The sequence below is a fragment of the Bos grunniens genome, chromosome 4, assembly GCF_055505025.1.
Source record: "Bos grunniens cultivar Pamir isolate PY7600 chromosome 4, Bosgru_T2T1.0, whole genome shotgun sequence".
Taxonomy (NCBI): Eukaryota; Metazoa; Chordata; class Mammalia; order Artiodactyla; family Bovidae; genus Bos; species Bos grunniens.
In genome coordinates this window covers 63,635,901-63,649,976 of record NC_141168.1, presented here as the reverse complement: position 1 = coordinate 63,649,976, position 14,076 = coordinate 63,635,901, and the positions used below count along the sequence as shown (strand labels likewise).

Genomic DNA, 14,076 nt, shown 5'->3' with positions numbered 1-14,076 from the left:
TCTAATATTAGTGGAAGAGAGAAGCTAAGAAACAATGTCTTTGAGCTGTGAGGTGCTTGCATATTTTGAAAGTATGATTTATATGCATGTGTTCGTATTTGATGACTTGGATAATCTGAAAATCAATTTGCTTTGTCAATGCTTCCTGGATTAGAATTCCACTCTTTGGTCCCTATCCTAGGTAAGACATTGTTTGCATTGTGCTACTTGTGAGATGTTGCGGTGGTTGCTAAGGCATTTAAGGTACTGATGAAAGTAAAACGGTTGTCATGGTGACTGATAAAAATAAATGTTGAAAATGCCCTGGATTCTTTCTTTTCCAGTCTACTAAAGAAAATTGAGCGGGAAACATGGAGAGAAAGTGGCGTTTCCTTAATCGCCACTGTAACTCGGCTGATGGAGAGGTTGTTAGATTACAGGTAAGCCCCTGTTTCTCAGATACACAGCGCTCCAGTTAGGAAGTTGAAGAGTCAGAATACAGTTGCACTTGAGTTAATCACTCAAAGAACTGATAATCAGACCATGGAACCTTGTGCAGTAAAATAGCGGACTTTTAACTAGCTAGCTCAGTTTCTTCTTTGTTTTTTTGTTTGTTTGTTTGTTTTTTAATGTTTTGTTCTGGGTTCTTCAGCAGTTCTTTTCAAGTTTTAATAAATTGAGAGAGTCCTGTTATTAAAGAAATCTTTTGTTCCTGTTTTTGAAACTCACCCATTAGAACCAATAGACCTACCTATTCATCTTAGTGTGACGGTAGTGTAACAGAATTGTATAACCATGCTGCTTTCTTATAGAAGGAGAGAGGGAATGAAACTCACACCGTTACCTTTCAGAGACATGATTTTTTGATTTTGAAGTGATCTAAGCTGTTGAAGCAGGTCATCCCACTTAAATGCATGGTATTTTAAGAAAAAAAGCCTCATTGTTACTGCTGATGGCCAGGCTTACCGGCTCCTTTTCAGCCCAGTAAAAGGTGTGTTATGATACACCTTTTACTGTTACTTTTACTGTTTACTTTTACACCATAACTCCTCTTCCTTACCCCCTCTCTATTGAGAGAGGGCACAGCCCACCTGGAAGTGAAATCTACAGCCACGTTGGTGCTCAGGGAGGGTCTGACCAGCCCCCTCAACCCAAGCCTGTTGGGGCTCTGGCCTCGTTGATCCAAAGCAACTTGCAAATAGCCTCTAGTCTCTGACAGTTTCTTTTTTTCCCCTAAAAGAACAAACTGTGTTTGCCCTTAGGAAGGAAGTTCTGAGTTCTGACTCTTTCTTCTTGTTTTTAGGGACTGCATGAAAATGGGCGAGGTAGATGGCAAAAAGATTGGGTGCACCGTGAGCCTCCTGGTTAGTCAATGATTTCCCTTTTCCTCCTTGCATTCTAATGTTTGCTTTTTCTCAGAAATACTATGTTTTGTTTGTTTTTCTGCTGCAGTGTGTCTGTATCTGAGTGTTTCTTAGAAGAGTTTAGAAGTGTTCTTTGCTTTAGTTTGAATTAAATGCTAGAGAATTCTCAGCTCCCGAGTGTTGCAGAAAGTACCCACTGTAAGATCCCATGGTGATGCCAGCTTCTCCCTGTTGTATTGTTTTTCTGCCCTGAAGTCCTTTGTTGCTCTCCTAGGAAAAAAAGATAATGTCCCTGGAAAAAGGTCTTTTCAATTCTGTGTAAACAGTTCCTTTCTACCCTGCTTATATTTATTCTAGATTTTAATAAATATTAATGTTCCTTTCTGAACAAATGACAGTTTCCTGTTTAACGCACATATTTTCACTCTGTAGCTTCTTTGCAAATTAAAGCCATCTGTGGTTAAGATTTGGACTATAACTGGGATAACCATATAGTTTCTCATCCAAACAAGAAATTTTGGAAAACAAAAATCAATATCGTAAGGATAATAGGCTATAGCAGAACAGTTCTGGGAACACAAAGTTTACCCTGAAAGTTCTCATAACTAATTATCAAATAGAATGGTATTCTCACTACAGAGCAAAAGAAGGACTATACATTTACATTCCTTTTTCAAATTTTGGTGTAGGATAAATTGATGCTTTTAATAATTTACATTGATCACATTTAAAATACAAGAATACTCTGTGACTGCTTCTGGTTCTAAATTTGTGTATATCATGGTTCCTTTTTCTTATTTTGCAGAATAGATAACACCTCATCATCTATCCTAAGTATTTGCACAATCAATTCTAATTCTTACTCTGATCCACAAGTCTCTTATATCCATGCCTTTTTGTTCTCTATTTGCCTGCACCTTAAAATTTTGTTTTTTCCCCAACCTGATTCTGTCTTGTCTTAGCTCATTGATAACAGATTTGGTTTGTTTGTTTTGTTTATTCCCCCTCACAGTCCCTCTTCAGAGCTCAGAATTTTTACTTTCTTAGGACTATCTTTTTCCTTAATTTCTTTTCTCGCTATACTGTTCATCTCTGAGTATATGACTTTATCCTTTTTTTTAACCATACCTACCACTTCCTCCTCATTTTTGCATTTAATTGTTACATTCCACCTCTGATACCAGTTGCTAAAAATAGTGAGACCTGAGCATCTTTTGTCAGGCCACCTCTTGTTATGCAGTTTCTCTTATAATTTTTAAAATTATAAAAAATTATAATTTTTATCATCAGATCCAATAGTAACCTGCAGGCTATCAGGCCAAGCTTGTTTCTCCCATAATTTTTTTAAGCAGTTTCTTCCATAATTTTTTTTATGCAGTTTCTTCCATAATTTTTATCATCAGACCCAATAGTAACCTGCAGGCTGTCAGGCTAAGCTCACGGGGTCAGCCCATTACCTCTCCCCTTAGCACTTAATGTCTAACCTTGAGCACAGTCATTCCCACTTCTAAATTTCCTTTCTGTGCTTTCCCCACTGTTTGCCAGCCTTTGGCCATGGTCAAGGTCCTCAGCCTGATCTCCTTCCATGTCTCTGCTTGTACGTCAATATTTGAGGAAAAAAGCCAAGTGCTCTATCATCTTCAGGTTTTCTCAGTCTGTCTCCTTAATCCTGGCTCTCCCCCAGCTCCAAGCCTGAAATCTCATAAATAACCTTAAAGGAAAGCCTTTACCTTTTCCTGAAGGACTCATCTTCCATTGTCTCCATCTGCTTTCACAGCGCCCTCTGTGACCTTGAGAGGTACACTCTTAAATGTAGACTCTGGGTCCATTTCCTCAACTGGTATAAACAGAAGATATAATTTCCTCAGATGAAAGACTGAATACTCTGACCTAAATGTGTTTACTCTAGTTTCCCAGTAGGAGTAAGCCAGAGACAATAAAATCAGTGGCCCCCATCAGTGTTCACATGAGACAAAGAATCTAGCTTGTTAGTTTTGCCCTGACCAAGAATAGTCCTTATAGGAAATGCTAACACTTTGAACACTGCTTTAATTTCAACTAGCACAGGAATACTTATTATTAAAGGACCGAATATATAACTCTGAAGCTAATCTTTTTAGCTTATACTCCATATGGAAAGTTTTTTGATGTTTTCTAGCTGCAATATGCTTCTCTTTAATCACTCACTTCCTCCTGGAGATTTTTCTTAACTCTTTGGAAAGATCAATTCCAGAATGTCTTCAGAGGAACTCTGACTTTCTCTACAAGCTCTGAGTTAAACGGTAGTATTAGACTGGTAAAATGTGTAATCTTTGACATGACTAAAACTAGGAAATTAATTATTGTTTTGTTCTCTCTGTCACTAGTTTTGCCAGACATACATGAAAGCGACTCATCTGCTCACTGAGAGATTTTTTCTTTCTTTCTTTTTTTTTTTTAAAGACCTATTATTCATTTACAGAATGATCACTTATTTTGTTCCCAAAGAAATTTGCTTCTTACCAGAAAGCTATTGGAAAAAAAACATTGCTTAATAATGTAAAGGTCTGCTATTGAGTGGTTAGATTTATGTTTATGGTACAATAATTCTTGCTGATTAAAATTATTTTGATTATAATAAGAGAGATGTGAAGAGCATTGTTTACTAGCTTTTTAAAGAATGCTAAGATCTATAGGACACTGTAGCCTACCAACTCCTCTGTCCATGGGATTCTCCAGGCAAGAATACTGGAGTAGGGTGCTGTGCCCTCTTCTTGGAGATCTTTCCAACCCAAGAACTGAACCCAGGTCTATTATGTCTCCTGCATTGGCAGGTGGGTTCTTTACCGTTAGTGCCACCTGGGAAGCCACTCAAGATTAGTGCCACCCAAGGTATATAGGACACCAGAGGAAAGGGGAAGGATAATGGTATAAATTGGAGGAAATATTTTTTTATAACGCGTTCAACTACATGTCAGCTTCTTGAAGTTAGATGAGTCCTCATATTGAAGAATGGATACTATTAGGTAGTGGCCACAAAGTGCATTGACAGGAGACCCTCAGGCTTCATGCCCAAGTACAGTTAAGCAGCCACACTGGCTAGTTTGGTCCGTAACCGAAGCCCTCTCTAGCTAATCAACTTTAAAAATGTTTAAAATTCCTGGCCTTTCCCTGTTACTCCTTCAAGTCAACAGATTTGTCTCCCCATCACTATTCATTTTTCATTCTACACACCAAGTAGCATCTGTCAAAATAATAGCAATAGTAATGATAGTAGTTCAGATGGCTGTAAGCAGAGATTTCATAATATCTGCAGTGATCTGCTCTCTGAAAGAGCCTTATACAGAGCCTCACAGCATCACGCTTTTGCTGGAATCCAACTTCTTACACTTTTACTCCTATGTTTACTAAGTTCAGTGAGGACTAACATACTTTCTAATATGATAAAGAAATAGATGTGGAGGCTTGTAAAGTAAACATTTAAAATGACAACATAATGTGTTCAGTTAAGTCAAAGTTGAGTTTTTGATGATGAATGTTAAAACATTTTAGAGAAGTTTAAATAAGATCCAGATACTTTGTTTTCATAAACCAAATATTTTCAGTAAGCGTACCCTTGTAACAATAATTTGAAATAAAATCTCTTACAAATCCCTTTATGTTGTAGTTGTAAACTGGAAACCTTTAATTCACCATAAAATAATTTTAAGATGAAAGAAATTATCCTTTGACTATCAGTGATCAAATGTAATAAATAGGTTAATATCTTACATCTTTTTAATATTTTAGTTGAATTTTTAGACTAGTTCATTGGCAGTTAAACTTAACCAAAAAACGATAGACAGTAACAAAAGAAATGTGAATCAGGGGTAATAACATACCCCCAGGAGTTACCAGCCTATCTAGTTGTTGATGGGTAATTTTTAATACAGACAGTGTTGAATTAAAGATATATCACTGTGTTTTGCCCTTGACTGGCAGTCCAAAGGTTGAGACTGCCCTAACAATGCAGGGAGTGTGGGTTCTATCCTTAGTCAGGGGACTAAGATTCCACATGCCATGTGGCACAGCCAAAATAAAATAAAAGGAAAGAAATGTCAAAAAAAATGTATATATATATGACTGTGTCCCTTACTTAATTTTGTGAGACATTTATATAGAAAAATTTGTCTATTTTCTTGGTTCAAGACATGAAACTTCAAGCAGAGTAAAGGGTACATACCTGCCAGCCTAACCGTTGAGAAGTTATCCATAGTTGTACTCTTTTTTGTCTTTTAGAACTTCTATAAGACTGAACTGAACAAGGAAGAGATGTATATACGCTACATCCACAAACTCTATGATCTGCACGTCAAAGCACAGAATTTCACAGGTAATTGTGTCTTTTGACTTGGGTTGGGGGAAGTGGGCTGGTCACTGTTATATTAAACATAATAATTCCTCTTTTTTAAACTAGAGCTGAAGACTCAACCATTTCTCCTTTTAAAATTGGAATTTAGAACTGGAATATATATGTTGTTTTTTCTTTACTATATCTCTGCATAGTTTTTTAGGGGTTGGTTTTGGGATTGGTTTTTGAATGGTTTATAAAATACACACCTAGATTTTCACAGTCTATTTAGAGTTAGTATTTCACCACTTCAAGTTAAATATAGGAACTTTACAACCTCCCCACTGTACATTGTAATAGTCATAAGCATATATGTATGTACATTGAAAAATTCCATCAGGTAATGTCATAATTTTTAAGTCATACCTATTTTAAAGAATTTAAGAGGATAAAAATTATCTATTATATTTACTCAGATATTTACCATTCCTGTTGCTCTTTGTTCACTCATGAAATTCTCAGTTTTCCTCTGTTAACATTTTCATTCAACCTCCAGAACTTGTTACAGTATTTCTTTTATTTTTTTTAAATTAACTTTATTTTATTTTTAAACCTTACATATCTAGTAGTGAAGAACTCTTAGTTGTCCTTCATCTTTATTTTACCTTCATCCCTGAAGGAAATGTTTGCTGGGTACAGTTGGACAGTGTCTTCGTATCAGTACTTTAAAACTTTTATTTTCTTCTGGCCTCCATTGTTTTTGGTGAGAGCTGTAGTCATTTAAATTGTTCCCTGTATGTAATGTGTAATTTTCTCTGGTTGCCGTTAAGACTTTGTCTTTGGTTTTCAGCACTTCAATTATGGTATATATATCGGCATGGTTTGGTTTTTTTTTTTTTTTTTTTTAATCTATCCTGGTTGGGTTTGCTGAGCCTCTTGGATCTCTCAACATTTCTTTCACCAAATTTGGAAAACTTTCAGGCATTATTTATTCAAATATATTTTCTGCACTGATTCTCTGTTTTGGGACTCCAGTTTTATGGATGTTAGACCATTTGGTATTGTTCTGTAATTTCCTGGGGTGCTGTTTTGGGGTTTTTTGTTTCAATTTTTTTATTCTTTCTGTTTTTCAGATTGGATAATTTCCATTTATCCATTTTCAAGTCCATTGGCTCTTTATTATTTCCATTCAACTACTGAGGCCTTCCAGTGAAGTTTTAATTTTTTTAATTTTTTATTATTTTTCTAAGTTTATTTAGCTATTTTTAATAGCTTCAGTGGTTTTGCAAAAATTTGTATTTTCTCCTCATTTCACGAGTGTTCACTTTTACTTCAAGTAACATGGTTATAATAGCTGTTTCATAGTATTTGCCTATAATTTCAAAAACTGAATCATCTTAGAGTTGGCATCTGTTAATTGCTTTTTCCCTTTGAGATTTATTTAGTGTTCCTGGTTCTCTGAATGTCAAGTAATTTTGGATTGTATCCCAGACATTTTGAATATTGTGAGATTCTGGGTTTTCTTAAAATATTCAAAAAATCAATCCAGCTAAGTTCAGACCTAAAGTCCTGAGTTACCTTTTGAAGGTCAGTTTAGTTTTCAAAGCCTTTGCTGCATTTTTGTGGTCTTTCCTGCTTGTGTGCCACCTGGGGAGAGCCTGGGACATGGACAGTTATCTATACCGTAGTTCATTTATCAGAATCTTTGTTATGTTGATTCTGATTCATTCTATACATGTACAGCTTAAGGGTGAGCCCAGGAAGACATGCACATAATTTAAAAATTCCTTTCTCCATCTCCTTGTTCTCTCTGATCTTTCTCAGTCTTACCATCTCCCAAGGGCTCGTTTTCCTGATACTCTTGCTTAATCAGAGCCCGAGTACTCAGAGCCAAGACTTGATCCTCCACACTATGATCTACTATGTATAGTCAGCCTCCCTGGTAGACAGAAAGCAGTGAAAGAAAATAGGAAAGTGGAAGCCACTACTGCTGCCGCCGTGACTGCCCCTGATGCCACAGTGTGGGTTTGCAGCTTTGTTCCTGGGACTCAGAGTGGACCAGAAGAATAGAAAGGACTCCCACAGAGGGTCCTTCTCCCAGTTCTCTGACTAAAGGAGCTTTTTCTGTCTGTTTTCCATTTGAAGTTACAGGAAACAGGGAAGGCTAAGCCTGGAGATACAAAAGGCAAAAGGGTAAAAACAAGGAGTTCACCACTCTGTCATCCTCCTTTAAGTACTGATTTTCCTGTTCTGTCTACCTTCTCATTTACTTTTCAGAATTCTCCAATAGTTGCTTTATATATTCTGTCTTGGGTTTTTAGGTGAATCAGTGAGAAAAATACACTAAAATGTGCATACTACATCTTAACCAGAATGAGAACCCTTTAATTGGATTTAGAAATTACAAATCTTAGTCTTTTGGCACACTGTTCTTCCAAGGAACTCCTGAATCTTGGTTCCTCCCCCAGCTTTGAAAGAGTAAAGGAACACTTTCTGAAGTGATGCTCATGTTCCCAGGATTTAAGCATGCCTCTAGCTACGGTTCCACTATATCAGCTAAGAGCACCGCTTAAAAGTTAAAAGTTCCCAGTTCTTGACTCAGACTGGAGACCTTTATGATATCTTTGATACCTCTCATTCATGAGGTGCTATTGGTTCTGCTTCCTAAAAATAAAAGCCATATCCTCTCTTATTGTTTCCAGTTTCACTGCCTCAATCAGGCCTTCATCGTCTCTCTCTTGGACTGCTTCTTAACTATCCTGAGTTATTCACTAGAGCAGGGATCAGTAAACTTCAACCTGCAGCCCTGTCATTTGATTTTTTAAAGAATGTTTTATTAAAACTCCAGCCACACCCACTTAATTACATATTGTATATGGTTGCTATAGCACTCAAATGGCATAGTTGAGTAGTTGCAACAAAGACTGTATGTCCTATAAGCCTAAATTATTGACTGTCTGATCCTTTGAGAAAACTTTGTCACCCCCTTCTCTAGATGTAACTTTGTCAATTCATGTCTTCTGCAAAGTAAAGCTCAAAGTCTTTATTCAAGGCCCATCATAATTGAAACAACACTTGTCCATTCAGCCTAATGTATTCTTGTTTACCTCTAATACTGTGTTCCTTCTTCTTATCCTTCAGAGCCAGCTCCTGTATCATCTTTTCCATGAAGTCTTTATCTTCCTTCTCTCTCCCTCACCAACTCGCACCCCCAGCTTTGGGCTGAATTAATGTTTTCTACTCTTTTCCCATTGCAGTTTTTTCAGATTTCCATTCAAGTACTTATCATATCATTTTATTCATAGTTATATAACAAGTGTGTGTGTGTGTGTGTGTGTTGATAAGTAGGGAGGTAGGTAGGTTGAGAGATCTTTAGTTGAAGGTAAATTCCTTGAGGACAGAGATGATATTTTCTTCTTAGTCTTCTCAGTTCTTAGATTAGTGCCTAGTGAGATTTAAATAAATGCATTACTAAGAATGCATTCAGATTTTAACACCCCAAGAGCAGATTTTTCTCCTTTAATATTGTTAATTCCTTAATCACCAAGGAAGCCCCGGTATCTCTTCACACAGATGTCCTGATAGTTTTGATTAAATAAACTAAGATTTTTTTAGCTGACTTTGTTGTCTAGAAGTTTAAGTAGTCATTTGAAAGTAGTTTGTAGCTAATATTAGAAAAATGGTGAACCTGGTTTTTTTAATCTGTGAAAACAATCTAGTAGACGTGCTTTATTTTGAAGCCCATTTAAGAAAAAAAAAAGAAGAAGAAATGAGAGAGGGAAGTGAGGACAAGCTCTTGCAGATATGTAACAGATATATTTTGGTGTTCTGAAACTCCAAATCTGTCACCTTATATTTTGAAAATGTGTAAATCTTGTTTTCTTGAATTTGTTTACTAAGCTTGAAGTTTTTATGTTCCCCAAAGTCATAAGAAATAAGTTCTTCTCCCATATAACATTTTACTCATTTCTCCTCTGTCCTCATTTTTGTGGGTCCTTGGAGAAAGTGGAATTGATGGAAAAACTTCTGTCTTTACAGGATTTGTTTCTTGTGGCTTAATCCTTTCCAGCCCTCTGTGACAATGCCCTCCATTGCACGATTCATCTCCACATTTATCCTGTGTTACTTCTTTCTGCATATTGATACCTTCCCTGTACAATTCTCAAAATGATGGAATGAGATGGCCCATATATTTAATTATGTGATGATGGCCTTTTGTTCAAAATTGTAAACACTTTTAAAAACATTGTTCATAATTTTGGATGTGAGTCATCTTTCTCTTTTCAGTATGCAATACAGTCTTCTAAAGATACATAGGAATAAACATGCAACATATTGTAATAAAACATCTTCGATATGCTGATGTGTTCCAGAAACCTCAGTAGTCTGTTGCTGACGCCTCAGAGGCATACGTTTCCTTTAATGAAAATTTTCTGCAGTTTCCTTCACACACACCGTTTACCCCTGATATACATCTTTATCTTCCGGAATCAAATTCTGTTCCAGGTGTAACTTGTTTTCACGCCTCCCCACATCACCCTTCGGTCATCTGTCAGCTTGCTCTGCTGGCCTGCCAGTTGTTGTTCATTCACTAAGTCATGTCTGACTCTTTGTGACCCCATGGACTGAAGCACGCCAGGCTTCCCTATGTTTCATTGTCTCCTGGAGTTTGCTCAAAATTCATGTCCGTTGAGTTGATGATGCCATCCAACTATCTCATCGTCTGTCCACCCCCTTCTCCTCTTGCCATCAATCTTTCCCAGCACCAGGTTCTTTCCCAGTGAGTCACCTCTTCACATCTGATGGCCAAAGTATTGAAGCTTCAGTTTCAGCATCAGTCCTTCCAGTGAATATTCAGGGCTGATTTCCTTTAGGATTGACTGGTTTGATCTCCTTGCTGTCCAAGGGACTCACAAGAGTCTTCTCCAGCACCACAGTTTGAAAGCATCGGTTCTTTGATACTCAGCCTTCTGTATGGTCCAACTGTCACCTCCATACATGACTACTGGAAAAACCATAGCTTTGACTAAACGGACCCTTGTCAGCAAAGTGATGTCTCTGCTTTTTAACACACTGTCTAGGTTTTGGATGTCTTGGATGTCATAGCTTTTCATCCAAGGAGCAAGCATGTTTTAGTTTCATGGCTACAGTCTCCATCTGCAGTGATTTTGGAGCCCAAGAACATAAAATCTGCCACTGTTTCCACTTTTTCCCCATCTCTGTACCATGAAGTGACGGGACCAGATGCTTTGATCTTAGTTTTTTGAATGTTGAGTTTTAAGCCAGCCTTTTCCCTCTCTTTCACCTTCATCAACAGGCTCTTTAGTTTCTCTTTGCTTTCTGCCATGCAGAGATCCAGGGAATAGCAAGGAGAGATAAGAAAACCTTCTTAAGTGAACAATGCAAAGAAATAGAGGAAAACAATAAAATGGGAAAGACTAGAGATTTCCTGAAGAATATTGGAGATACCAAGGGAACATTTCATGCAAAGATGTATACAGTAAATGACAGAAACAGCAAGGACCTAACAGAAGCAGAAGAGATTAAGGTGGCAAGAATACACAGAAGAACTGAACAAAAAAGCCCGCCAGTGGTTACTTCTTTTCCCGCCCTTCTCAGGGGCAGCTCACCCACACCCGACCTTCCCGCCATCCCTTGGACCTTCCCAGAGCAAACGTTACTTGAACAGCAGTTTACAGATTAGAAACACTTCATTAGTCCCCACTTTTTTCTTTTTATTTATTGTCGCAAAAGGTACATAACATAAAATTTGCCATCTTACCCATTTTTCAGTGTGCACTTCAGTGGCCATTAAGTGCATCCATGTTGTTGGGCCACCATCACCACCATCTGTCTCCAGAACCTTCTCATCCACCCAATCTGAAACCCTGTACACATTAAACATTCCCATTTTCCCCTCCCCTCATCTCTGGCACCACCACTCTACTTTCTCTCTGTGTAAATTTCACCTTCATCGCCTTTTCGGTCCCTCCCTGTGGGCAGCTGAGATGTGGGAAGGGGTTCCCTCTGGCCTCCCCACTCACTATTCCACCTTTACACTGTGTCATGGTTAGTCTCAAGGATATTTTTTGAAAGCTCAGGGAGATACAAGAGAAATCTGAGAGGCAAAGATGATCATTCTGGAGCTGTGTCATTAAAAGAAAATAGGAATTATTCAGCAGCTAAAGGCTTGAAGGAACAGGCTGTGAAGGACCCCAGGTGTCGGTTGGTGTGATAAGGGAGAGGAATCTTAGTTTGTTCAGGTGACAGGAGCAAGAGTGGACAGAAAAACAAAGATGCCCTTGGGGTTTTCTTAGATGCTTGGCATTAGAAGGGTATGTGGGTAATTAAAGATTAGGAAGTGATCTCAGGAGGCCTCAAGGAAAATGAGGACGCTGTTCAAATACAGTACGGCTCTGATGATCTTGTTATCATCATCGTCTGTCTTGTCCCCTGCAAAGCAGTCTTCCATGGCAACCCACTTCGTGACAGATTTGGCTGCTTCTACATCCACCGATTAATCGACAGCCTCCAGCAGACATTCACTCTGTCCATCTCACCCCAGGAAAGGGCCTGTCCTGTGTCCATGCAGTGGAAGGCGCCTGTGTCCCTGACAGGCAGCCGCCTCTGGATCAGGATGCATCATGTTTCATTCAGCAAAAGTGATGATGGGGTCGAGGGGCTGGAGGCTTTTTAGGGAGACAGTACCAGGCTCACAGTAGCAGTCTCCTTACCCGTCATAAGTGGGGACATTGGGAAAATGTGAGTGGAGGGACCAGCTCATGGGCAGGCTTCTGTGTCACTTTAGGAAGTCCAAATTCATTCTGTTGTTAATAGTTACTGAGAATCATTAACTAGTTTTAATCATGGGAGTGATGTGATCACTTGCATTAAAGAAAACTTATGTTAGTAACAGCTCGCACACTGAATGCTGGGGAATAAGAGACTGCTGGTGGGTGATGAAAAGTTTTGCTGCAATCATTGAAGTTACTGGGTTGAGCTCACCAAAGGTAATTAAAGAGGAAAACACAGCCAGAACCTAAGAGACAAGAGAATAGTGATGGTGACCCAGGCCTTTCTCATCACAACTATATTTTATACATTGAGATGGCCAGATCACAGTACTGGAACATGTGAGTTCCAGTACACATAGGCTCCAGTACACATAGGAGCTCCAGTACACATAGGAGCCTTATGTGTAGTTATCCTTAAAGCAAATAAGTGAAGAAAAAGAATTACCATTTATGGATATTGTATTAAAAGTTACTACTGTGTCTTTTCAGACATGTGTGGGGATGGTAGGTAAATGGATACCTAACATAAGGGTTTTATCATTTTATTCAGTTTAGTAAGTAAGTTGGCTGTTAGAGTGTCAGGTGAAAAAAATTATAGTCTTTCATCAGGGACAGTGAATTCTGGTTCCCATTCTTGATGTATTTGGCCGTATTTATGGTTCAGGAAGAGAAGAGACCTGCAGAATGGCAAGTATCCTACTAAATACATTACCTGTCAACCATGCTTAAGCCTGTGGGTCACCATTTCTATACACGTGTATAGAATGTCATCCCTTTACATGTTTCTCCAGGAAATCACCCCTACACCAAACATGTCATGACTTTAGTAACCATTACTGAAGATTTGTGGGGCCAGCCAGAGGGGGTGTCAGAGTACACAGCCCACACAGTTTGTTCTCTCTCTCTCTCACACACACACACACACACACACACATGCACACTCCTCTTACCTAATACTTTTACCCTTTCTGGTCCTTTCTCTGTTGGCTATTAATAGATTTTAAAAGTTTTTCTTCTCTGAACTCTTCTCTAGCTTTTCCCCTTCCATATTCTGTCTGTACCCTGATACCCCCCCACACATAAACAATAAGTCCCCTACATACGAACTTTCAAGTTCTGAACTTTCAAAGATCTGAACGTGTGTTCCATCAATGTCAGCGTGAGTGAAATGGCAACTTGCCCTCTGTCTCCTATTGCTGATGATCCTTCAGCTCTGCCATCTCCCACCTCCTATACCTTCTTCAGTGAGTAACTCTTCTTGCCTGTTCACTCAATGCCAGCCCCCTGTGTGCCAGCTGTTGTACCATACTACTGTACTTTCAAGGTACTGCACTTTAAAGGGTTTTCTTTATTTTTTGTGTTTTTTTAATGTGTTATTTGTGTGAAAAGTATTATAAACCTATAACAGTACAGCACTATAAAGCTGATTGTGTTTGTTGGGTACCTAGGCTAACTTTGTGGACTTATGAACAAATTACACTTAAGAACACACTCGCAGAACAGAACTCATTTGTATATAGGGGACTTGCTGTATCACTTTCACATTTTTCAGCCTTTTATTAGCCAAGAGAAATGAGCTATCATTTTTTGTCTCTTAAGCATGCCCTTTTTTGCCAACAAAGATCCATAT

At 38.3% G+C, this 14,076-nt stretch overlaps 1 protein-coding gene across 5 annotated transcripts in view; it reads left to right on the top strand.

The window, feature by feature from the left end:
- The window catches only part of DOCK4 (dedicator of cytokinesis 4), a 479,600-nt gene that overhangs the window by 414,407 nt on the left and 51,117 nt on the right, over positions 1-14,076 (top strand). For 3 of the 5 annotated variants that reach the window (XR_015162547.1, XM_086396605.1, XM_086396603.1), the window contains exons 33-36: positions 155-181; positions 324-419; positions 1,283-1,343; positions 5,601-5,694. Coding sequence is in view for 4 of the 5 variants with exons in the window: in XM_086396605.1 (XP_086252731.1) it covers positions 155-181; positions 324-419; positions 1,283-1,343; positions 5,601-5,694 (278 nt within the window). In the remaining variant the exon portion in view is untranslated. The remainder of the gene's footprint in view (positions 1-154; positions 182-323; positions 420-1,282; positions 1,344-5,600; positions 5,695-14,076) is intronic. The other 2 variants (XM_086396606.1, XM_086396604.1) reach the window with 1 other exon arrangement.